We start from the raw sequence: 27,448 nt of genomic DNA, 5'->3' as shown, positions 1-27,448 counted from the left end.
CACAAACATACTCAAAACATAAAGCATAAAAATTGAAAACAGAAAAGAAAATAAACAAGGAGATTAAAGAACGGGTCCACCTTAGTGATGGTGGCTTCTTCTTCCTCTTGAAGAACCAATGGAGTTCTTGAGCTCCTCTATGTCTCTTCCTTGCCTTTGTTGCTCCTCTCTCATGGCCTTTTGGTCCTCTCTGATTTCATGGAGGATGATGGAGTGCTCTTGGTGCTCCACTCTTAGTTGCTCCATGTTGGAACTCAATTCTCCTAAAGAGGTGTTGAGTTGCTCCAAATAGTTGTATGGAGGGAAATACATCCCTTGAGGCATCTCAGGGATTTCTTGATGAGGGACTTCCTCATGCTCTTTTTATGGTCCATGAGTGAGTTCTCTTGTTTGCTCCATCCTCTTTTTAATGATGGGCTTGTCCTCTTCAATGAGGATGTCTTCCTCTATGACAATTCCGGCTGAATTGCATAGGTGACAGATGAGATGAGGAAAGGCTAACCTTGCCAAAGTGCAGGGTTTGTTATCCACCTTGTATAGTTCTAGAGGTATGATCTCATGAACTTCCACTTCCTCTCCAATCATGATACTATGGATCATGATAGCCCGATCCACAGTTACTTCGGACCGGTTGCTAGTAGGAATGATAGAGCGTTGGATGAACTCCAACCATCCTCTAGCCACGGGTTTGAGGTCAGGCCTTCTCAATTGAACCGGCTTGCCTTTTGAGTCTCTCTTCCATTGTGCTCCTTCCACACAAATGTATGTGAGGACTTGGTCCAACCTTTGATCAAAGTTGACCCTTCTAGTGAAAGGATGAGAATCTCCTTGCATCATTGGCAAGTTAAATGCCAACCTCACGTTTCCGAACTGAAATCCAAGTATTTCCCTCGAACCATTGTAAGCCAATTCTTTGGATTCGGGTTCATACTTTGATTATGGTTCTTAGTGATCTATGTATTAGCATAGAACTCTTGAACCATTAAGATTCTGACTTATTGGATGGGGTTGGTGAGAGCTTCCCAACCTCTTCTCCGAACCTCACGTCGGATCTCTGGATATTCACTCTTTTTGAGCATGAAGGGGACCTCGGGGATCACCCTTTTCTTGGCCATAACTTCATAGAAGTGGTCTTGATGGACTTTTGAGATGAATCTTTCCATCTCCCATGACTCAGAAGTGGAAGCAACTGCCTTCCCTTTCCTCTTTCTAGAGGTTTCTCTGGCCTTAGGTGCCATTAATGGTTATGGAAAAATAAAAAGCAGAGCTTTTTTTCACACCAAACTTAAAGGTTTTGCTCGTCCTCGAGCAAAAGAAGAAAGAAAGGAAGAGAAGAAGAAGAAATGGAGGAGATAGAGGGGTGTTTTGAATTCGGCCAAGGGGGTTTAAGTGTTTATGATGTGTGAAATTGAAGGTGGTAAGGAGGGGGTATTTATAGGGGGAGGGAGAGGGAATTCGTGTAAGAAGGGGTTGGGTTTGGGAAGGAAATCTTTTGAATTTGAATGGTGAGGTAGGTGGGGTTTTATGATGGGTTTTTGGGGAATAGTGGATGGATGTGAGTGGTGAAGAGATTATGGGGAAGAGGGTAGGATTTGATAGGTGAATGGTGTTTGGGGAATAGGTATTGATGTGATTGATCAAGGGTATTTGGGGAAGAGTGTTATGGAAAGGTGTGAAGAGAAGAGAGAGTGAGTTGGGGTAGTGGGAATCCTGTGGGGTCCATAGATCCTGAGGTGTCAAGGAATTCTGGTCCCTGCACCTTTCTGGCGTTTAAATGCCCCTGGACAGCCCTTTCTGGCATTTAAACGCCAGGATGATGCCCCTTTCTGGCGTTTAACGCCAGCCAGACACCCTTTTTTTGGCGTTAAACACCAGTTTGTCTGCCAATTCTGGCGTTTAACGCCCAGAATGCTGCCAAACTGGGTGTTAAATGCCCATTCTACTATCTTTACTAGCGTTCAGTAAGCCTGTCCTCTAGGGTGTGCTGTTTTTGATACTGTTTTTGATTCTGCTTTAATTCTGCAGCTGTTTTTGTGACTCCACATGATCATCAACCTAAAGAAAACATAAACTAACAATGGAAAATGAAATGAAAAAGTAATTAACATAGCTAAATAAGATTGGGTTGCCTCCCAATAAGCGCTTCTTTAATGTCAATAGCTTGACAGTAAGCTCTTACAGAGCTTCACAGATACTCAGAGCATGATTGTGGCCTCCCAACACCAAACTTAGAGTTTGAATGTGGGGGCTCTGCTTGACTCTGTATGGAGAGAATTCGATGAAGCTTTTCATGCTTCTTCTCCAAGTTTACAGAAGAAGATCCTTGAGCCTTAAACACAAGGTAGTCCTCATTCCATTGAAGGACTAACTCTTCTCTGTCCACATCAATCACAACCCTTGCTGTGGCTAGGAAGGGTCTTCCAAGGATGATAGAGTCATCCTTATCCTTTCCAGTGTCTAGGATTATGAAGTTAGCAGGGATGTAAAGGCCTTCAACCTTCACTAAGACATCCTCTACAAGTCCATAAGTCTGTTTCATTGATTTGTCTGCCATCTCTAGTGAGATTTTTGCAGCTTGTACCTCCAGGATCCCTAGTTTCTCCATTACAGAGAGTGGCATGAGGTTTATACCTGACCCCAGGTCACACAGAGCCTTCTCGAAGGTCATGGTGCCTATGGTGCAAGGTATTAAGAACCTTCCGGGATCCGGTTTCTGCTGAGGTAATTTCTGCTGAACCAAGGCATTCAGTTCATTGATGAGCAATGGAGGTTCATCCTCCCAAGTCTCATTACCAAATAACTTGGCATTCAGCTTCACGATTACTCTTAGATACCGAGCAACTTTCTCTTCAACAATATCTTCATCCTCTTCAGAGGAAGAATACTCATAAGAGCTCATGAATGGCAACAGTAAGTTCAGTGGAATCTCTATGGTCTCTGTATGAGCCTCAGATTCCTTTGGTTCCTCATTAGAGAACTTCTTAGTGGTCAGTGGACGTCCATTGAGGTCTTCCTCACTGGAAATCACTGCCTCTTCCTCCTTTATAGGTTCGGCCACTTTGGATATATTGATGGCCTTGCACTCTCTCTTTGGATTCTCTTCTGTATTGCTTGGGAGAGTACTATGAGGGATTTCAGTAACTCTTTTACTCAGCTAACCCACTTGTGCCTCCAAATTTCTGACGGAGGACCTTGTTTCAGTCATAAAACTGAGAATGGTCTTAGATAGATCAGAGACTATGGTTGCTAAGTCAGAGAGGCTCTGCTTAGAATTCTCTGTCTGTTGCTGAGAAGATGATGGAAAAGGCTTGCTATTGCCAAACCTATTTCTCCCACCATTATTATTATTGAAGCCTTGTTAAGGCTTCTGTTGATCCTTCTATGAGAAATTTGGATGATTTCTCCATGAAGGATTATAGGTGTTTTCATAGGATTCTCCCATGTAATTCACCTCTTCCATTCCAGGATTCTCAGGGTCATAAGCTTCTCCTTCAGAGGAGGCTTCTTTAGTACTGCCGGATGCAGCTTGCATTCCAGTCAGATCCTGAAAAATTACATTGACTTGCTGAGTCAATATTTTATTCTGAGCCAATATGGCATTCAGAGTATCAATCTCAAGAACTTCTTTCTTTTGAGTCATCCTATTATTCACAGGATTTCTTTCAGAAGTATACATGAACTGGTTATTTGCAACCATTTCAATGAGTTCCTGGGCTTCTGCAGGTGTTTTCTTCAGATGAAGAGATCCACCAGCAGAGTGGTCCAATGACATCTTGAACAATTCAGACAAACCATCATAGAATATACCTAAGATGCTCCATTCTGAAAGAATGTCAGAAGGACACCTTCTGATCAATTGCTTGTATCTTTTCCAAGCTTCATAGAGGGATTCACCTTCCTTCTGTCTGAAGGTTTGGACTTCCACTCTAAGCTTGCTCATCTTTTGAGGTGGAAAGAATTTGGCCAAGAAAGCATTGACCAATTTTTCCCAAGAGTTCAGGCTTTCTCTAGGTTGTGAGTCCAACCATATCCTAGCTCTGTCTCTTATAGCAAAGGGGAAAAGCATAAGTCTGTAGACCTCGGGATCAACCCCATTGGTCTTAACAGTGTCACAGATTTGCAAGAATTCAGCTAAGAACTGATGAGGATCTTCCCATGGAAGTCCATGAAACTTGCAATTCTGCTGCATTAGAGAAACTAATTGAGGCTTAAGCTCAAAGTTGTTTGCTCCAATTGTAGAAATTGAGATGCTTCTTCCATAGAAGTTGGAAGTTGGTGCAGTAAAGTCACCAAGCATCTTCCTTGCATCTCCACCATTGTTCTCAGGTTCGGCTACCATGTCTGCCTCTTTTTCGAAATTTGTTGTAAGGTCCTCTCCAGAGTGTTGTGCTTTAGCTTCTCTTAGCTTCCTCTTCAGAGTCCTTTCAGGTTCAGGATCAGCTTCAACAAGAATGTCTTTATCCCTGTTCCTACTCATATGAAAAAAAAGAGAACAAAGAGAAAATGGGAATCCTCTATGTCATAGTATAGAGATTTCTTTATGTGTCAGAGAAAAAGAAGAATAGAAGAATGAGGTAGAGAGAGAATAAGAAGAATTCGAACACAGAGAGAGGGAGAGGGTTCGAATTATTAGATGAGAAATCTTAGTAAATAAATAAAATAAATAGAAAGAGATGAGAGAGAGTATTCGAATTTTTTTAAGTAAAATAAAAGAAAAATATTTTTGTTTTTATTTTAATTATTTAGTTAGTGTTCAAAAGTATTAAAAGAAATAAAATAAAATTAGAATTTAAAATAATTAGTTAATTAAAAAGAATTTTGAAAAAGTGGTTAGTTGTTTTCGAAAATAAGAAGTGAAAAAGTAGTTAGGTGGTTTTGAAAAAGATAATAAATAGTAAATTTTTAGAATTAAAACAAACAAGTCAAGTAGTTAGTTGAAAGAGATTTGAAAATAAATTTTGAAAAGATAAGAAGTTAGAAAAAGATTTTGAAATTAAAATTTTAAAAAGATATGATTGAAATTTATTTTGAAAAAGAATTGAAAAAGAAATTAAAAAGATTTGATTTTTAAAATTAAAGTTGATAACTTGACTAACAAGAAACTAAAAGATATGATTCTAGAATTTAAAGATTGAACCTTTCTTAACAAGAAAGTAACAAACTTGATTTTTTTTTTGAATCAAAACATTAATTGTTAGCAAGGATTTTCGAAAATATGAAATAAAATTAAGAAAAAGATTTTGAAAAATTAGTTTTAAAATTTCCGAAAACATTAAAAGAAAAATGAAAAAGATTTTGAAAAATTTTAAGAATGAAATTCGAAAATAAAAAAATGAAAAAGAATTGATTTTGAAAAAGATTTGAAAAGATAAAGTTTTTAAATTGAAATTTTTGACTTGACTAACAAGAAACAACTAAATTTTAAAAATTTTTGACCAAGTCAACTCAAAATTTTGAAAATTATGAGAAGAATAAGAAAAAGATATTTTTTTTTACTTTTGAATTTTTAATGAGGAGAGAGAAAAACAACCAAATGAAACAAAACATAAAAATTTAAGATCAAAACAAATAATGCATGGAAGAACACTTTGAATGTCAAGATGAACACCAAGAACACTTTGAAGATCATGATGAACATCAAGAACATATTTTTGAAAATTTTTAAGAAAAGAAAGACATGCAAGACACCAAACTTAAGAATTTTTAAACTTTAGACACTAATAATTCGAAAATGCATATGAAAAATAAGAAAAGACACAAAACAAGAAAATGTAAAGATCAAACAAAGAAAATCATCAAGAACAACTTGAAGATCATGAAGAACATAATGCATGAATTTTTGAAAATTTTAAGAAAATTAAAAAAATACAATTGACACCAAACTTAAAATTTGACACAAGACTCAAACAAGAAACACAATTTTTTTTTTATGATTTTATTAAATTTTTTTGTATTTTTTTTCGAAATTATTTTGGAAAAAGAAAATAAAGGAATTCAAAATTTTTAATAAGAATTTCAGGATTCATGCAATGTTAGTCTAAAACTTCGGTCCAAAAGAATTAGACATGGCCAAATGGCCAGCCAAGCTTTAGCACAAAATTATAAATGAGAATCCAAAGGCTCTTCCAATAGCTGCAATGATAAGTGGAAGCTTCAGTCCAAAAGATTAGACATGGCTTAATAGCCAGCCAAGCTTCAACATATCATCATGGAGCTTTAAGGTGGAATTCATTCTTAAAAATTCTGAAGAACATTTTTTTTTTCGAAAACTTTTTTTTTTGAAATATTTTTTAAAAACTTTTGAAAAAGAAAATAAAGGTTGAAACAAGAAAGAAGGTTACCTAATCTAAGCAACAAGATGGACCGTCAGTTGTCCAAACTCGAACAATCCCCGGCAACGGCACCAAAAACTTGGTGCACAGAATTGTGATCACACTTTTCACAACTCCGGTACAACTAACCAGCAAGTGCACTGGGTCGTCCAAGTAATAAAACCTTACGCGAGTAAGGATCGATCCCACAGAGATTTCCGGCTTGAAGCAAGCTATGGTCATCCTGTAAATCTTAGTCAGGCGGATTCAATTGGTTATGAGTTTTGATAATTGAAAGATAAATAAAACGTAAATTAAAATAAAGATACTTATGTAATTCATTGGTGGGAATTTCAGATAAGCGTTTGGAGATGCTTTGTTGTCAGGAGAGGCAAGTCAAATCCGTGGATCAGAGACCCAAGAGATTATACTCCAGCTGTCGTCCAATAACTACGTTGAACATCATGTAAACCGCTTGTGGTTGTCAGGCACGCGGATCTTGGCTAAGCGAGTAATGAAGATAGTGGGTGATTGTCACGGGTCACCCCTTCTTTCCGACTTAACTGAATTAAGAACGAGAGTATATCTTGGAGAAGAGACATGCGTGAATTCAAAGAGAAACAATAGTACTTTCATTAATTCATGAAGAACAGCAGAGCTCCGCACCTTAATCTATGAGGTGTAGAAACTCCACCGTAAAAAATACATAAGAGAAATATGTCTTGGCATGGCCATGTGGCCAGCCTCGAAATTTGAAAAGTGGCATAAGCTTTGAATACAATAGTAAAAAGTGTTATTTATACTAAACTAGTTACTAAGGATTACAAAAAGTGAGTAACTAAGTGCAGATAGTGCAGAAATCCATTTCTGGGGCCCACTTGGTGTGTTCTTGGGCTGAGCATTGAGGTTTACACGTGAATAGGCTTTTTCTAGAGTTAAACCCTAGCTTGGATGCCAGTTTGGGCGTTTAACTCCAGTTCTGGTGCCAGTTCCGGCATTTTACGCCAGAAAAGGGTCTCTGGCTGGCATTGAACGCCAGTTTGGGCCATCAAATCTCGGCCAAAGTATGGACTATTATACATCGTTGGAAAGCCCAAGATGTCTAATTTCGAATTCCATTGAGAACGCGCCAATTGGGCTTCTGTAGCGCCAGAAAATCCACTTCGAGTGTAGGAGGGTCAGAATCCAACAGCATCTGCAGTCCTTTCTCAGCCTCTGAATCAGACTTTTGCTCAGATCCCTCAATTTCAGCCAGAAAATACCTGAAATTGTAGAAAAACACACAAACTCATAGTAGAATCCAGAAATGTGAATTTTTGCATAAAATCTATAAAAATATACTAAAAAGTAACTAAAACATATTAAAAACTATGTAAAAACAATGACAAAAAGCGTATAAATTATCCGCTCATCAATAATACATAAGTATAAAGAGTAGAATGTCAAGAGTTACAAAATACCGAATTTCCGATTCAACCTGTGAAGCTAAGGCTGGCCGGGGTATAAATACATAGATATACATAGCTCAAAATATCCCAAAACAAATAAAACAAAACAACCTATTTCTCCACATCGACTTTTAAGAGGAATAAAATAAGGTTATACACACAGAGGAGAATCTAACTACAGAATATAAAACATAAGCCCAAAATACAGAGTCCCAAATATAACACTTCGCTTGCAGGATGAACTCCAAATGCTTACCGAGGTATCTCTCGACCTGTAAACAACAACATATATATGGTATGAGAACCAATGATTCTCAGCATGGTAACAGTGCCCACATAAATAAGATATAAGGTCCCGAGAAAGCCAGAAGAAATCCTAGAACTCCGACACTCAGATTTTAAAACTTAAAGACTTAAAACGGAAACCATAAACAGGGGTAGTTCTCTAAGGTTCATAACTTAACCAAATTCCAACTAGAATCCTTAATCCTTCACCTTCCTCCAGTCCTCCCAACTCCGGTGGAACCACATGGACAAACAAATAAACAAAAGCAAACATAATTAGAGTACAAGTAATGCAAGTAGCAAGTATAACTGTTAGGTATACTAATTCACATAGGCACTCCCAATTAATGCACAAACAAGCAAATCAAACATATGCATATAATGTATGCCTGCCCTATGGCTGATGAGTCTCATCTGTCGGTAATAAAGCCAAACCCGACATGTCCGGTAGCTAACCCTGGACAGAACACCAAACATGAAGCAAGTGGGACAACGCCTCCATCCTTGCATCTTACCCGTGTATCCGGAGCAGAGGACAACTTTACCACTACCTCTTACCCAAGCAGTGTTACAGTTCTCGACCCGGAGCAAGCGGCGACAGAATACAGCCCTTGCATCTTACCCAAAGCCGCGAACTCTCCCCAAGCAAGTGGATAACACCACTGCATCTTACGCAGCTTATTGACTCTTACCCGGAGCAAGTGAATAACACTACCGCATCTTACCCAGAGTCACATACAGAAACATATTTTCATTATTATTACAATTCATTCTCATTCATCCATTCATTCTCAACTCATACCCAGAGCAAGTGGATAACACCACTGCGTCTTACCCGGTCACGGATATCTCAAACATAATCATTCATCATCCTCTCAATTAAACTGCTTCATTATCATCTCATTCATTACCTTCATCGTCTCATCAAATCAGGTATCCCTTTCTTTAACTCACTAACCATACTCCATGACTCCAAACCTTACTAATACATTTTAATCAGCATTTCCAGAGGTTTGAAACATTAGAGAATTGTTTAATAGTTTAAAAATAGTGAACTTTCTTCAAAATATTAGTTTCGGAGCTTTACAGGCTCGCCGCGAAGGTCAAACCATGCAAAACTGAGTTTTCATGCAAAACAGGGTAGTGTGCGTATGCATGCAGGTAAAAATGGACCACGCCGCGTACACGGGAGTGCTGAATAGAGGCCAACACCCGCGTCGCGGCATGCTGATAAACCCCAATTTTGTGGTATATCTTGTGCTTGTTTTGGGAGATTTTATCACCTTTTTCCACATTTATTCAATGAAACAACATGGTTTTGTAATTCTCTCTTAATTTGTGCTTAAGTGTAAAAACATGCTTTTTAGGCCCTTAAATTAGTGATTTTAATTCACTTTAATTCCATTCGATGTCTTGATGTGTTTGTTGAGTGATTTCAGGTTCATAAGGCAAGTATTGGATGGAAGAAGTGAAGAGAAAAGAATGCAAAGTGGAGAAATCATGAAGAAATGAGCTTTTGAAGAATTGAGGGCCACGCGCACGCGTCATGCACGCGTACGCGTGCATTGGAGGTTTTCAAGCCACGTGCACGCGTCACTCACGCGTACGCGTGAGTAGAGGTTTTTGCCATTAACGCGCACACATGACGCATGGCACGTGACCCACTTAAAGTGAAATTACTGGGGGCGATTTCTGAGCTGCCCAGGCCCAAATCCAACTCATTTCTGAGGGTATTTCATGCAGAATTCAAGCTTGAGCAAAGGGGGAGCACTTAGTTAGTCATGATAAGCCTTTAGTTAGTTTTCTAGAGAGAGAAGCTCCCTCTTCTCTCTAGAATTAGGTTAGGGTTAGGTTAATTTCTCTTAGATCTTGAATTGATTACTTGTTTTCATCTTATTTCTTCTACATTTTCATGCTCTAGTAATGTAATTCTCTTGCTCTCTCTCTTGTTAATTTCCCTTTTCATGCCTCTTTGTTTAGGATTGATGAACACTTGTTGGATTCGGATTTTCTATTAACGCAATTGATGTTTGATGTTCTTTTTATTGATGATTTGAGTTGTGAATTTTGCTTTTCTTGCAATTGGTAGTTGGTAGATTTATTATTCTTGCACTTTTACTATGCTTTCCTTTTATGCCTTCCAAGTGTTTGACAAAATGCTTGGTTGGGCTTTAGAGTAGACTTTGAGCATTCTTGGCTTGGAAAGATTAATTGGGCAATCTTGAGTCATTAATACTCAATTTAGATTGGTGATCTAGAGTTGTTAGTTAATATTATTTTCATTGACTCTAATCTCTTGCTAATTCAATTAGTGAGTTGATTAGGATTTTTGGCTTGAGATTAACTAGTCTTGTTTGACTTTCTTTCATGGAAGATAACTTACACCTTCTTCCAACATTGGAGATGACAAAATAAGATAAATTCTTGTTAATTATTGTTATTAGTAACTAGGATGGAAAGCCTATGATCTCAATCCTTGCCATGAATCTCTCTTTATTAATTGCTTCTCTTTATTACTTGTCATCTTTAAACGCTTGCTTGATTTACTTTTCTTGTCATTTATTTTATTGCCCCTTTTATAAATTAAACCCGTTGTTCCTTCATAGCCAATAATTGACCACTTCATTGCAATTCCTTGTGAGACGACCCGAGGTTTGAATACTTCGGTTAATTCTTATTGGGGTTTGTACTTGTGACAACTAATATTTTTTATGTGAGAATTGTTTGTTGGTGTAGAACTATACTTGCAACGAGAATTAATTTTTAGAAATTCTATACCATCAAAGAATTCACTCATCACGTGCGTCGCGTACGCATCCAAGCCAGTTTCCAGAAAAATGTTAAGTTTGCAGAAAACAGATTTTTGCACCTAACTTCCGACGTCCATAACTTCCTCTACAAAATTCAGATTTTTACAAACTTTATACCATTTTAAAGATCTTGAAATTATATTTTATTTGAAATAGATTTCATTCAAATTCAAAATCTGAGGCTTAAGTTATGGATCACCAAAGTTCATTAAAAATCAAGTTTTTCATAAAAGTGTCAAATCTCAAAGCTTTCAAATCTTTCCATTCCAAACCTTCCAAACTCTTACCAAAACTACATCAATTCTCTACCATACACATATCCACTTCCATATCATAGCTACTCTACCAATTCAATCAGTTCAACATATGATCATAATACAAATTCTCACCACAACACACATCAATAATATATATTCATCATAATACATTATCATCATCAAATACCAACACAATCATCATTCAACATGATCATAATTCATCATTCATCAACATGTCAAACATTCCCATCAACCTCATTACTCAACACAATCACCCTCCATAATTCATCAAACATTTCAACAATTCACATTCATTATCCTCATCAATCATCATCAAAATCATCAATCATCAATCTTTTTATTAGGATTACTAACTTTTTAACATACATACATACTTTAACCTATCTTATGGTCATCTAGCCTATGTTTTCACGAGACATTATATATTATTTACGAGAAACCAAAACCATACCTTGGCTAATTCCTCCCCAAGCTCAAATCTACCACAATTCAAGCTTCAAAGGCTCCAATCCACACTCAATGATTCCAGCCACCAAAGATCCAACAATCAAGCTCTCAACATCATCAATGTACTCCAAATCAACAATATTCAATCTAATCCCAAAATATATCACTATAATCAATATTTAAGCTTACTAATTCACTAACCAACAAAAGGTTTAAGGCTCTTACCTTCACCCACTGATCCTTGAGCAATACCCACAAGGAATTAAGGCTAGTGAACCCCTAAAACATAAAAATCATCAAGAAATTGAGTTCCTTAAACCATAAACTCAAATTTTACACACCAAAGCGTGGTTGCAAATGGCACGCAATTCTGATCACCGGAGCAAAAGTTATCCCACTTTGAAGGTTAGGTTTTTCATGAAACCATCTTCCCCTTCCCTCTTGTGCTAAACCAGTGTGTGTGCTTGAATGGAGAAGAAAGGTGGCTGTGTTCTTCGTTTAAGTGGGAATTAGGTTGGGCCTTGGGCCCAATACGGACCCAGTTCAACCGGTTTGGCTCGTTTGGCCCAATCTTGGGCCAAATTCTTTAAAATTAGTGTCAAAATTTGTATTTTAATGTTTTCTACCTCATTTAACTATAAAATTCTATTTTCTAATTTCTTTAATTAATTATTAATTTATTAGCTAATTACTTATTAATTTTGCGGGTTTTAGATTCAGTATCCACTCTAAGAATGCAATACTATATGAGTGCACAAAACATGAGTATACACACCATATCAAGAAGCAAATATTATTCAACAAATTTATACCATGTCTGCAGGAGGGGAGCTTGAATTCGCAGGAAAGCTCTTTGCTCAAAATCTTTCTTGGCCAGTTATTGGTAACATAGTTCAACTCTATTTCAAAATATAAATTGTGATTCCAATTACTTAACAGGATGCTAATCCAGAATATCAGTTACAAATGTGACAAAAAAAAGCAATCGAAGAAACTGCGGCTGTTGTGTTGAAGCTTTACCATGATAGGAAGCATAAGTGTACAATGCCTAGGATCTCAAAACGCTACTAGAGATCACAATTATTCTTATGATTACACTACAAATGGTCATTTTCTAAAGCATCAGAATTGTATCCTACTATCTCAATTTCATAATATCAGTGATAGAAATTTTGGTAGAAAATTCATACCAATCAACAAAAAATAACATTATATATTAATCTGCAAGAAACACAAAAATAGGATTAAGTTATATATAGATGTTGAATATATAGATAAATAAATAAATAGCACATAATCACAAGTATAAAATATTTTATTAAGATTGTTGTTCCATAACACTTATATATAATATTTTCCTAAATTCAAAGGCCAAATCCTTGAATCTTAATTCCACATCCTTCTCCCTTCAATTCGTTCTTAACGCATAGTTGTGATTGTGATGCAGATTGCTGAAAAATGAGAAATAAAAATATTCAAAGAAATCTGGTTAAGGTATTTCATAGAACATGTTGAGTGCTAGTAAAATTAAAAGGAAATAAAAGAATGCAAAGTAAAACAACAAGGAGAACATGAGGATATAATCATTATGACAAATTGTAGCAAAATATAGCAATAACAACAAACAATTGTAATAAGTTCAGTACAACAAACACTAAGCAACAACAAAGAAATTGCAGGAGAAAAAAATAGTACAAGAACAATCACACTCACTACCGTTTCAATCTTGTAGTTGGAAGAGAAGAAGTTGTCGTCAAAAAACGGGGATTAGGATTTGCACTTGCAAAAGAGGAGAAGAGAAGGAACCACACGAACTGCGATACGAATGACAAATGATACCTTTCTAGAGATTCAGATTCAAATCTACGAATGCCATCTTTCATCTCATCTCAGCAGTCTGGTGAATGTTGTGGAGCTTCTCTTTTCATCTCTGTAATGGTGAATCTTTATCAATTTTGAAATAGAAAGAAATGAAAAAAGAGTGACTAAGTGAAAGATACAAACATAATATTTTTACTGATGGTGAAAAAAATCATATGTATAAGTGTCATAATTTTATTTAACAGAGACACTTAAAATAAGGCAAGTTCTACTATGTAGATGGTATGTTGGCATCTACATGTGTAGATTTGTGGTGGCAGCTTGTGGTTACAACAAATGGCATAAGAGGAGACAGGATGTGAAGTTTGACAGAAAGCTGCAGAAAAAGCTTAATGTAACCACGTGAGGAGGTTAATACTGTGGTTTCATAATGATATTTTATGATGATTAATTAAGTTAAGTTGATTACGGGCCCAATTCTTAGACTTTCCTCTTTTTTGGACAAAAAGTGGATTTTGTGTTTAAGGCCGAAAAATGTAAAGAAAGAATATCATTGGCTAACATTATTGCTACTCAATACCCAACAAACTAAAAAATCACTGAAACTATAATTACTAAAATAAAAAGAAGAAGAACATCACTACAACTACTACGACAAAGAAAAAACCTACCTGACCCAAAGAAGAAATATTTGACCTGCCATTTAGTGAGCCAAACCAATTCCAAGGTCCCAGTCGTTATTTACCCCACGAACCATGGTTCTCATGAAACGACAACCTTTTGATTTTTAAAGGAAAAAGAAAGAAAGCATGCAGAGAACCCAGAAAGCCTCTCCTCCCAAGTCCCAATCCTTTCTCTAATTCTCACATATCCCTCTTCCAAAGAAACGAAATCGTAGTCTCACCGCCGTAAGCCATTGCAGCCGCCCGTCATAGTTAGGGGCATGCGTGAAACATAGAAGCCTCTCCTCCTAACACTAGACCCCTTTCTCCAGTTTTTTTTATCTCCTTCCTTGTCCCTAAACAAAAAAGAAAACCCTAGCCTCACCACTGCAAGGAGTGACCTGACGCAGCCATCCGTCGTAGTCAGGGGCTTGTCTCTCCGTCCTGTCGGCATTCTCTAAAGAAGAACCCCCGGTTGGGTCGCAGTCTTCGCTCTCTACCGGTGACGTCGTCTACTTGCAGTCGTCCTTCGGAGGTCAGTGCTCACTGCTAGTGATTGATCTTCTTATTTTCTATGTTTTGAAGAAAAAAAACTACATTTACTTTCTAGAATAGGGTAGGAGGCTGGCGTTGAATGCCAGTTTTGGGCCTTCAATTCTGAAGCAAAGTATGGACTGTTACATATTGCTGGAAAGCTCTGGATGTTATCTTTCCATAGCCGTTGAGAACACTCCATTTAGACTTCTAGAGCTCCAAAAAAGCTCTTTCGAGTGCAAGAAGGTCAGATCCGGACAGCAGCTGCAGTGGTTTCTCTGTCTCTGAATCGGACTTTTACTCCAGCTCCTCAATTTTAGCCAGAAAATATCTGAAATTGCATAAAAATACACAAACTCAAAGTAGAATTCAAAAATGTAAATTTTTCACTAAAACCTATGAAAACTTGATAAAACTTAAACAAACATACTAAAAACTATATGAAAATGATGGCAAAAATCGTATAAAATATCTGCTCATCATCTACACAAAACAAATCATCCATAACAGAAAACCACATAAAGAACATATTTTCAGAAAACAATACAAGAACATCACAAATCCTAAGCAATTACGATGCATCATATAACTTTAAAGCAACGAACCTAATAGCCATGTGTTATGATGTAGGTTGAACTTATCTATGAATTTAGCCCAACCATCCTCGAAAGCCTCAACCAACCGAGAATTCAACATTCAGCTTAGCATTCAACTCTCTGAACCGAGCATAACCTCCAAGCTTGCACGGTATCTTTTTCAATATATGCCAGAAGCACCAACGGTGGCGTGTACAGGGCAGGACCTTCCTACTTGCACTAAACATGGACCTGCACTGGTCTGTGATGATGTCCTGCAGTGCAGTACTCATGCACTTCACCCATTGCATGAAAACCCACTCAAAACTCGGAATTTCCTCATTCTCTAATAGAGCACAGCCTAGCAAAGTAGAGTTACTATGGTGGTTCACACCGACGAAAGAGGCAAACGGCATTCCATGCCTAAACGAAAAATAGCTACATATAAAAACATCAAACTATTACAAAAAATAACAAAAAAAGTAAACAACATAAACGTAAATAAATATTACCAATTCGTACTGTTTGTCGTATCAAACGACACTACGTCTCCATAAATATTCATAAGATGCCCTGCACCTTGCAACCATCCAAACTGCACTCCCAAACTATAATCCTTGTCCACATTCACTACGTAGAAGAAGTTCAGATTTATCTCCTTCATTCGCATGACGTAATTCAACATCTCCTTAACATCCGCATTGACATTAGTGGATCGAATTCCAGTCTCATTAGCCAATGTTAGGGGTGTCTTATTGTGTCGAATGCCAATCTCATCAATATCCCCAATCACATATTTTACATGCATGGTCAACTCCCTATACTCGTGGTAGTGCACTGTCTTTTTGGTTGAACATGGGTGCGAGTGCCTCAAATCAACCTTCAACAATACCCAATCTTGCTTGTCCCTGTCAAACTTTGCATATATCCTTGCTCTGCACCCTACGGCTGCAACCGTGTTCTTCCGTGTTGGTGCTTTTGTCATCCTGTCAAATGTTGTGGTCCGTATCTTACTTACGAAACCGACTTTCTTTGCGTAGCTCGCATAAAATTCCTAAGCCAGTTGCAAATGCTCAAACCACATCCCAATTCTTGGTATTTCGTCTTCACCAAGGCAATTGTGATACGATAACTGCGTATCAGTTCAAAACAAACATCACTCAATGAACACAATAATTAATAGTCAATTAAAACATACGGTTCATGAAAAAACAACAGTAAACTACAATCCAAACCTCATGAACAAGATCCATCTCATCACTTCCAAACTCAGTAATGTCCGTAACTTCCATGGCCTACAATCGAACATACGCGCACAAACCTACACAAACAAATTAATTACATACCGTCCCATGAAATAAATATCAACTAAAGAAACCTCTACTCATCAACCAAAAGAGTTCAAACCAAATACAAAACAAGAGACCTCCAATTATATTAAAGACTCCAATAATAAACAATCATCCTAAAAATTTTGCCTTTTATTACTCCTACATGTTCCAATAAAATCAGCATATTTTTCTAATTGAAAAAAAATATCGGGTGTTAGATAAAAAAAATAATTAACTTTTTTAATCCATACATAGTAATTATTATATCTCTCAATTTCCATAATCCAACACATTCACAAACAGGTAATAAGTCTAAGCAACAATATATCCAAATAAGTCTAATTGTGCAATGCATCCTCACCATTAAAAACTTTAGAAATTAAAACTCTAATTAGTTTTAAATGACGTAAAAAATATATGAGATGATTCGTTAACACATCTAAAGTTTTCATACATATATTTATACTATTAATTTACTACCATAACAAATTTAGATGCATCGAGAATTAATATCTTGAATCTAATTAAACGGTTGAAATAAAACAGAATACTCCGTTTGCACTAAGAATAACCATCTCATTTATATGAAATAAACATCCATTATCACTGCATCAACCTTCATTGCTTACCTTGTTAGATTGTTCACCCTCCACGTCACAAGGATTGAGAAGGTTGTCAATTAAATGCGTGGAATTGTCATCGGTGAACGAAGATGGGACATGACAAAGCGGTTCAACCAAATTGGACTCCATTTACATGGAAGTGAGGGGTGATGTACGTATGAAATGGCAGCCACGAATATCCCCTGTATTTGGACAGATCTATCCCAGATGAAGAGGCTGCGACGGTGGACACGGTGGACTGCGGGGGGCCTGCACAGTCGGTGCGTTGGTGTGCTGCGCGAAGGAAAACTTGTACGTGAAGTGGGGCCTGCTCGGACGTTGGTGTAGAGGTAGGCGGCGTTGGCTGCGGCTAGGCGGTGGTGGCCGGTGTTCTGGGCGGTGACGGACCAATGAGAGAGGGAGATAATCGGTGGTTGGGTTGCAGAACGCACTTCACAAATGCTGCAAGGGGGCCTGCTCGGACATTGGCGTAGAGGAAGGCGACGTTGGCTAGTCATCTGGGCGGCGACGGACCGGCAAGAGGGGGAGATACTCGGCGGCTGGGTTGCAGAATACAATTCACAAATGCAGCAGGGAGGTTAGAAGTGATCATGGGTGTAACTGAACCATTTGCAAATCCTTTTTTTTTAAATTCAAAATATGAAATGATTAGAAATTAATTAATCATTTGATTAAATATTTTGATTTTAATTTTCCTTTTTAATTCTATTGTTCACATTATTCACTAATCTTATTGTCTCCTTATACTTTTCCTTTCGAAAAATCACAAATTTTGACCTTATCAATGTTACTATTGTTGATCATAATAGTCTCCAGTTAGATTTGCCCATTAGTTACTAATGTCCGTTGCTAAGGTGGAATGTCAAGTTGCACGCGGTTAAGTGCTATGTGCAGTGATAGGAATAGATCAATCTATCGTTGTATATGCAGAGAAGACAACATCATCGTTATTTTAGGGAAATTCAAAATGTTGCGTGTTAGGTTGCGAGCGTCATTCCTTCTTCATCTAAAAACCTTGAACTATAATAGAACCCTACTTTATTCATCTTCTAAACTCATTATTTGTATAATGATGCCTAGTGCATCTGGGAAGCTCATCAACATCAACCCACCGCCGAGTGAGTCATTGTAAGCATGTCCCAATGTTACATGGGTATGCATGACAATGGATAATTTTCTGCCATATTGGTTGATCAGTTGTTGGCAAGGGGGCCTTTGCGCCTTAGGCTAGGGATGTTAGTTGGCCTTTGATGTCACTCTATGTGTCTAGTTGGTGGGTACACAAGGTTATTTTCTAAAGTTTTAGCTAGCTTTGGGAAGCTTTTTTTGAGAGGGTTCCCACAAAAAGTGTCAAGTTCAAGTGGTTACTTGGTTGGCCAGTGATAGTTTTTACAAAAGACTATGACGTCATAAGTCAAAAGAATTTAGAAGTAAAATATGTGTAATGTGAAAGTGGATGGGGTATAAAATTATACTTTTTTTTTTGTCAAGTGGATTGGACAACTCTCAATTCTAGGTACCCCAAATGGATTGGACAACCCCCAATCTTAGGTACACAATACACTCACACACTCCTCACACATTTACCAAATTTTCTCTTTGATTGTAATCTCTAGGATTTGAACCTGAGACTTTTAAGGTGGGGAGGGAAAGATATGCCATGTGAACTAAGGCTCATTGGTAAATCATACTTGAGTGTACTAAAGGCTTCTCTATTTATATCACTTTTCTCTTAAAGTAGGTGGCAAATAAATCAATTTATTTAATCTCATTTGTTTTCCTAAGTTTTTGGAAAGTTTAGCTAAGATGAGATGAGTTTAAAATATATATATATATATATATATATATATATATATATATATATATATATATATATATATATATATATATATATATATATATATATATATATATATATAGTTCAAACTTAAAAAGCTATTTAAAGTTATATATATATATATATATATATATATATATATATATATATATAGTTCAAACTTAAAAAGCTATTTAAAGTTGGAGAAAAAATTCTAAAATAATTTTTGATAATTATCCCGAAAGATAACGAAGTTTTCAACCAAAAAAAATTCTTTTAGACTTTTGATCTTTATTTATGTGAGATTGATTAGTCCATTCGTCAATATTTTTTCTCTGGGTTAATGAAACAAGCTTATATAACACGTTAAACTATTGATTTATCCGTTAAATGCCAATTAGGATTTACAAATTTTTTTGTTGTGGGTCTCTGTCATTTGAAAATAATTGTCAGGCCGTTTAAGATTTTTCTCAATTTTTTGTTATCTTTTTCATATATATTAGCTAAATTTATCGTATAAAACTGAGAAACATTAATAAATTTTTAATTTTTTTTTACTTATAGAAATTGAATGGAAGATATTTTTATAATCTTTTTACTGTTGCTTGCAACAGTTGTCACTACATGAAAATCACTCATTCAACTACTCTTAAAAAGTGTAGCTAAAAATGAAAAAAAAATGATGCTTTTGACTAAGGCTACACTTTTTTAGCTTTAGAGACGGTTTAGTGGGGAATATATATTTGGCCCTTGCCTATTCTCAAAGGCTACGCTTTTCTGTATCAAAAGCTACTCTTTTGGCGTTCAAGTATTGGGTGCACTTTTCAAGTGATGCGGTTCATGACCAAAAATTACGCTTTTCAGCTTCCATACTTATCAGAATTCAAAAGAATAGGCTACAATTATTTACTACTATATTACCTTAAAAAGGTAGCAACATTTTATACGTATAGTACTCTATATAAGCGTAGCGCAGCCTTAAGTTCTTCACTTTTGTTTTTATTTTCTGTACATATATAATATTCTAATTTTTTTTTCTAAAACCTAATATTTAGTGATATAATTATATATATAATCCTATATTTTTAATTAAATTAGTCAAATATTATAAATAAAAATAAATACATAATATTATTATACAATATATTTACCTTTAAACAAAATATATTTATCATGATCCAAAAATATTGGAATGTACATCTCACACAAAATTAAAAAATAATATCACACATTCTTAAACACAAGGAGGGCGAATTAGAAATAAACTAAAAAAAACGTTAATATAATACCAATATATGGAACAAATATTATATTATTAATTAAGATTATGTCAAAAATTAGGTGTACTCAATTTAAATTAACGATCATAATTTATATATACTCATTATTATTAAAAGTACATATTCTATTTTATAATAGATAATAAAAAAGTTAACATAATATTTTATCTAAAATAGATACAATAAATAAAAATATTTATATCAATTAATTAAGTAGATATAACATCAAAGATTCAAAATTTAATATTTTGGAATAACTAGTACAAATAGATAAGATTAATAATAACAATAATTAGTAATGTAATTTAATATATATTTATTTTCTATTCAAATTTTATAAGTAAAAAAAATAAAAAAATCATTACAAATAATTTTCGATTCTTATACAATAAATTTAACTAATGTATATGAAAAATAACAAAAAATAGAATAATCAAGAGGAGTGTTAGGGGACAGTAACTTTTGTGTTTTGTAATTATCAATTAATCATCAATAGTGTTTTTAATGGTGTGAGATTAAATTCAATGGTGTGAGATCATTTAATTTTTTTTTTATAGTTAAATGCTGGCCAACTTTTTAAAAAATTACTGCCCCTAAAACTTTCCCTTTTAGTAATTATTCTCAAAAGACAACGAAATTACAAAAAAAAAATCTGCCAATCCTAATTGATATTTAATGGATAAATAAATAATTTAACGTATATCACGTAGAATTTTGTTCTGTTAATTTAAAGGAGAGTTCATTAACAGAAAAATTAACCAATTTTATAAAATTAAAAATTAAAAACCGAAACAAATATTTTTTTTGTTAGACTTGTAATCCTTTCAAGAAATTTTCAACGAATAGGATGGGGATTCATTATTCCTTAAAGTTGTTACTTGGGCCGCAACTTAAGTTACTCTCTTGAGTGGGCCGTACGTAATCAAGTTCGGGGCCGAAAGAAATGTTTAGGTACAAAAATGATATACGTGAATAAACCCACTTTGGCAAAATAACGCATTATCGAAGCCATGAATGGTAGCTAGCTACCTATATAATATAAAAACAATAATATATTCATAGTAAATATTATTATTTTTTATTAATATTTGATAATAATTTATACTGATATTTATAGATATTTTATATATAAAAAATACATAATTTGTATTTATATTTAATAAAATTTTATACACATAAATTTATATAGTTTAGAAAGCTTATCACATGTTCCGTTGTACTTGAGCGAAACATGTTATTCTATTATTTTCAACCATCCATATTTAATTTAAAAAATATAAACGGTGGAGATTCAATATAACTTTCTTTTGTGGATCTATATCGAAAATAGTGCACATTGAACATTCAACCGTTCTAGCATTTCCTAAGTTTAAAAAGCTGAATCTGTTTTATTTATCTAACTCTAATCAAAACTGGCACTATGTTTTGGACTTTTGGATAGTTATTAATTAATGTTTAAAACCTTTATTAAACTAACCATAGATGTAAACGTCTATATTAAAATGGATATTATAAAATAATTTTATAAATAAGATATTTTAAAATATAATAATTAGCACATTTCTAAATTATACTCAAATATTGGAAAAAGAATCGTATAATTGAGTAATAGATGATAATAAATTGAGTAAATATTAATAAATGTCAGATATTAATAAAGCGTATATATTTACTATTTTATTAAAAAAATATTTCATTAAATAATAGTTGAATAATATTACAAATATAAATAAAATAATAAATATTTTGTAATAAAAATTATTTTAAATAAATAATATATACATAAAAAGTATTAATTATCATGGTGTAAAATTATTTGTAAATAGTTTTTTTAATATATGAAAATAAAAAATTAATTAAATATCTTAATTTAATATTAATAGTTAAACTTTAAATAAATATAATTGACAATATTATATAAAAGTGTATATTTTTTATTTTATAAATTAATGATATAATAAATAATAAAATATTAATATATTTGATGATTTTAAATATGTAAAAATGTAATAGTTATTTGTAAATTTTTGAACATGCAGTGAAATTTTAGGGGTGGCAATGAGTAGAATAGAGTTTGAATTCAATCCTAATTTTATTTATGAGTTGAATTTATTACTGAAATTCAATCATATTTTATTACTGAGTTGATAACAACCCAACCCTAACCCTACATGCAGTTAATTTACGAGTATCCAACCCTTTTTACGAAATTTTACAAATATGTAATATTATTATTATATAACTTAATGTGCATGTAAATTAAAAATTTAATACAGACAATACAATCCTCCCACAAATAATACAATCATCTCATAAACAATATAACCATTAAATACTCAATTTTACATAAAATCTTTGTTTAAATTGATAATATAAATACAAATAAAATATTGTGATATAATGTTGTATTTATATATCACTAAAATAGAATTGATTTTTATATAAATAAAATTGTTAAATTATTAATTGATGATCTTGGCTCAATATTAAAGACTTTTTGTACTAAGTGAGAGGTTTTTGGTTCAATATTTACCTATAATATATTTTTATAACATATACATATATAAGTTACAGATTAGTGGGATAGAATTGAGACTCAACCCAAATTCAAACTTGCTCTAATCAAATTAAATACTCATAGATAAAATGTATGCTATCACTCCTAAATAGAATGATTTACTATTAAAATTTTGTCATCATATTTAGATTGTTTTAATAATTTTATACCTATAATAAAAGTATTTTTTATTGAAAAAAAATGAACATTGATTGTACCCAATAATTATTAATGGAATATTTTAGATGCAAATACAACCATTAATTTCTATTTATTTCGATTTGCAAACAGCATCTAAGACCTATTATTTTCAATTTTTATAGTCACTATTCCACGTTTAGATGTTATATTAACTGCGAGCTACAGATAGTGTTTTTAAACTAATATTTTTTGTCAATTTACCTAAAAAATTAGGGTTATTTTAGTCTTTTTAACACTGATTACAGGATAAATCTAAACTTAGTCACTTATTCATACAAAAAATATTATATTCCTGTTTTTATTGGTGGAATATGTGATAATTTTTCTATAATTTATATTTATATTTTTAAAATTAACACACATAAATTAATAAAATTTATTTGTTAAAGATAATTTAATATTTATATTAATTAAATAATAATAAAAAATATTAAAAATTATTGATATTCAAAAATTTTTCATCATATAATTGTGATATTTTTTTAAAAGTTAAGAATGAGGCTTAAATTTAAAATTTATAGATAAAGATAAAAAAATATTATACTATTTAAGTTATAATTGATTGATAATGGTGACGTTTTCTTTGTGACATTGACTTCGTATTACTTCATCAAAATACATCGTTACCACCCAAAACTAATAATAATATAATAACATAGTTATCCTTTGGCCATGCAAAATCGAGGAGCCAAATAAAGTTACCTTTTGAAACTCGCGAATGATTTACATAACTTATACTAGTAAATAACAACACATTCAAAATTCCCAATTTACTGGATCGCAAGTAGTATTTAAGGGCAGCCCATGTTTTCTGCGAAAACGACTCATTTAAATATAAAAATTTCATGACAAAAAAAAAATATATATAAAAATTTCTTTCACCAAAAAAAAAAAAAAGAAACGTTTCTATTTATTCTATAAAAATCTTTTTTTCCCTCCACATTATATTCTTAATCGTGTAGTTTATTTTCTCTCTTTCCTTTCCAAACTCGATGAATAAGATCACTTCATACGATAACAATGCATGTATGTCTCTTTATATATAATATTAAAAATGTTTGATAATAAAAAAAATTATTTAAAAATAAATTAAAACTTATTTTATTTAATATTTATTAATTATTATAAATTTTAATTATTTTTATTTTTTTAAAATTATCGATATAATAATAATAATAATAATAATAATAATAATAATAATAATAATAATAATAATATAAAATGAGAAATAAATGAACAGAAATACACATAAAAAATTTGGAATATATAAAAATACACAAAAATTAAAATATTTGTAAATATAAAGTACACTCTAAATTTTTTTTTATCAATGTTAGATATACACTAAAATCATCTATTATAATATAAAATATATATTAAAATATAAAATATACATTAAAAATAAATTAAATAATATATATATTTATACATAAATATATACGGACTGATTTTAATTACTAATTTTGATATACAAATAACATTTTTATTTTTTTAATAGACAAAAACGTCATATCGATAGTAGGTTTTGGAAATCTAACGTGTATATTTGTCTATGAAAAATAATTTTTAAAATATATTTTAATATTTATAAATTTTATTATTTTTGTTTATATCAAACCCTTTTATGGTAACATTATTCATTTAGAAAAACTTTAAACGAAACTTCTCACTCTATTTAAAAAAAAAATGTATACTCCTCAACGTCAAATTTTCACCCAATAATTTCTCTTCAACTTCATCAAGGGATAAAAAAGCAAACATAACAAAAACCCACAAAATCAAATATAAGTCTGTGCCCATTGTAAGCGCTAATGATACCGTACTTCATATTTAGCTTTTAAGTTTTGGTGGCTACTCCAATGAAGATTGTATGATTGTCATCATGTGAAGATATTTTATTTTGACCATTGGATGATAGATTGTAGGCTTGATTTTTATTTGAAGTAAAAGTGTTATCTTTATTCAAAGTGTTGCTAAACAAATAAGTTACACTTTTTAAATAAAGATCATCATGAGAAGATATTTTTGGCATCTTCATAGGAGTAGTTGCCTTAAGTTTTAACACCCCGGTTAGAATGAGTAGTTCACTTCCATGCACACATCTTGTATGATCTACAATAAATACTAAGAAATATCGTTCAAAACGACAACAATAATGACCCAAAACGGCAGTCTTGTCGAACACTATTACATGATCAGTTTCCTCCTCTTTGCCCTTCTCATGCAGAAGCCGCCAGAAGCAACATCTCAGCTGATAACTGCCGCAAAAACCCCAACATATTTGTCTCAAACATCCCCAATAGAACCACCCAACAAAAATTCCATGGTGGCCATCATGATCATCATCGTCTTTATGTTCCTCCTGTCAGCCTTCATCTCGCTCTACTCGCGCCACTGCACCCGTCGCCCAGCCCGCGTACAGTCTCGCAGGCTGAACATCGCCATGGTAGCCGACGAACTTAACGATCGCCAATCCCACAGCGAGTGTGTTGGCCTCAGCCAAGAGACAATCGAAACATTCCCTACTTTTCTCTACTCCTCCGTGAAGGGTCACAAGATCGGCACGTGCGCATTGGCATGCGCGGTGTGCATAAGCGAGTTCGAGGACCAAGAGACCCTTCGCTTGATCCCCAAATGCAGCCACGTATTTCACCCAACCTGCATCGACGCCTGGCTCGCATCTCACTCCACGTGTCCCGTTTGCCGCGCCGACCTCGATCCAACGCAAAACGACGTCCATTCATCTTCCATATTCTCAATTCACATTCCTGATGATGACGTCATCAACGAAATGGAGGAGCAGGGCCAAAGCAACGAACAAGAGGACGCTGCTGCTGATGCTAGGGGCAGGGATCAAAACGACATCGTCGAATCGTTTTCATCGAAAGGTGATTTGCTACGTAGAAGCCGTACGGTGAACGATGTTATGACAGGCCAAACCCTGCGTTCTTTATTGTTTCCGCGGTCTAACTCGGCCGGAACATCCTTAACCAGGGTTCAGACCGGTGATAAGGATTTTGAAAGGTTTACTCTGAGGTTACCGAGTGGGGTTCGAAGCGAGGTTTTCATGAACTCGAGATTGAAGCGTGCAAAGACTTGTGTGGGGTTAGTGAGAATGAGTAGTGGGACAAAGGGGTATAGGACAGGAAGCGTTGGCAACTGCCGCGGCGATTACGAGCGGTGGCGGTTTACTTTGACACCGCCGTTTTTGACCAAGAATTGGAGTCGGTTAGGGAGAAGATCTGCATCGGCTCAGTGTTTAGGAGTGGAGGTGGATAATAATAATGTTGGTGAGCGACCTTCTGATCTCTTGTTCCCTCCATCGACAGCTTAATCATGCATTACATACAATGTTATTAGTTGAACTTACTATTTTAATCAGTACATCAAAATGAAACGTGAACGCTCAAAGGATACATGAGCTAGCTAGGTTCGGTGTAGAACTTTGAATATTTGTACAAAAAAATTTGGACATTTTAACAAGGAGAACTTGAGAAGAAAGTAAGAAACATAAAAGCTCTACCTATAGTCCGATCCCCGGCCACTACTACCATAGGTCCATAGACCATAGCTAGTAACACTGATTTTTATTTATTTATTTATTTTTAAATTTGATTTCTATATACTAATTCCTACTTGTTACCTTTAAAGCTGTTGTACAGGTGTACTACGCCCTCCCTCTGTACATAATATATATTACATACGCTAATTTTAAGGGGTTTTTTTACTTATATAAAATAAAGAAAATTTAAGATTATCAAACTCTCTTAAATCAGTTTCTGCTATATAAATATTTTTTTATATTATATAAATCGTTTTAAAATTTTATGGTTTAGATTAACTAATAAAATATTACAGATTAAGACGATTTATACTTGAACTTAATAATTTAAAATTACGTAAATCGTTGCAGGTATTGTGTTTTGTAGATGACTATAAATCGTCCCAAAATGAAGATTATAATATGTAAAAGTTCGAACCACAGAATTCTAAAACGATTTATGCCTTATTCAAACTCTCAATAATTTGAGACAATTTATGTCTTAAAATAACTATCAAGATTCTAAGACAATTTATAAAGATAATAAATTTATAAATAAATGAGTATAGTATATACTAAAACAAACGTAAAGTGAGAGTTTTGGAAGAAATAGTTTAAATTAAAAATCAATTTAAATTATAGATACTAACTTCTTTTATTATTTTAAATTGTACTATATTTTTATTATTCTAGTACTCATTAAATATATTTTAAAAGTTTGCTAATTTATTATTTTATTTTTTATTATCTTTTATCCACATTTTACTTTAAAAATAAATGGATACAATGTAAATTGATACTCTTTTTTTATTTAATTTGGTCTTCCTAATAGAATTAATAATTAAAATTATAAAAAAATTAAAAATTATACAAAATCAAATAAAAAACAATAAAAAAAGTTCTATAAAAATAAGCATCGATAAAAATG

At 33.6% G+C, this 27,448-nt stretch overlaps 1 protein-coding gene across 1 annotated transcript; it reads left to right on the top strand.

The window, feature by feature from the left end:
* The first annotated feature begins 24,635 nt into the window (after positions 1 to 24,635).
* On the top strand, positions 24,636 to 26,501 carry LOC112765539 (RING-H2 finger protein ATL11-like). The gene has a single exon (XM_025811437.3). The coding sequence runs from the start codon at positions 25,135 to 25,137 to the stop codon at positions 26,311 to 26,313; it is 1,179 nt and encodes a 392-aa protein (XP_025667222.1). The 5' UTR covers positions 24,636 to 25,134; the 3' UTR covers positions 26,314 to 26,501.
* The last annotated feature ends 947 nt before the right edge of the window (positions 26,502 to 27,448 follow it).

The sequence above is a fragment of the Arachis hypogaea genome, chromosome 17, assembly GCF_003086295.3.
Source record: "Arachis hypogaea cultivar Tifrunner chromosome 17, arahy.Tifrunner.gnm2.J5K5, whole genome shotgun sequence".
Taxonomy (NCBI): Eukaryota; Viridiplantae; Streptophyta; class Magnoliopsida; order Fabales; family Fabaceae; genus Arachis; species Arachis hypogaea.
Note: the sequence above shows the minus strand (reverse complement) of the source record. Positions and strands in the feature narration are given on the sequence as shown.

Excerpts from the sequence above, each read along its gene's own strand:
- LOC112765539 (XM_025811437.3), top strand. The coding sequence starts at position 25,135 with ATGACCCAAAACGGCAGTCTTGTCGAACACTATTACATGATCAGTTTC.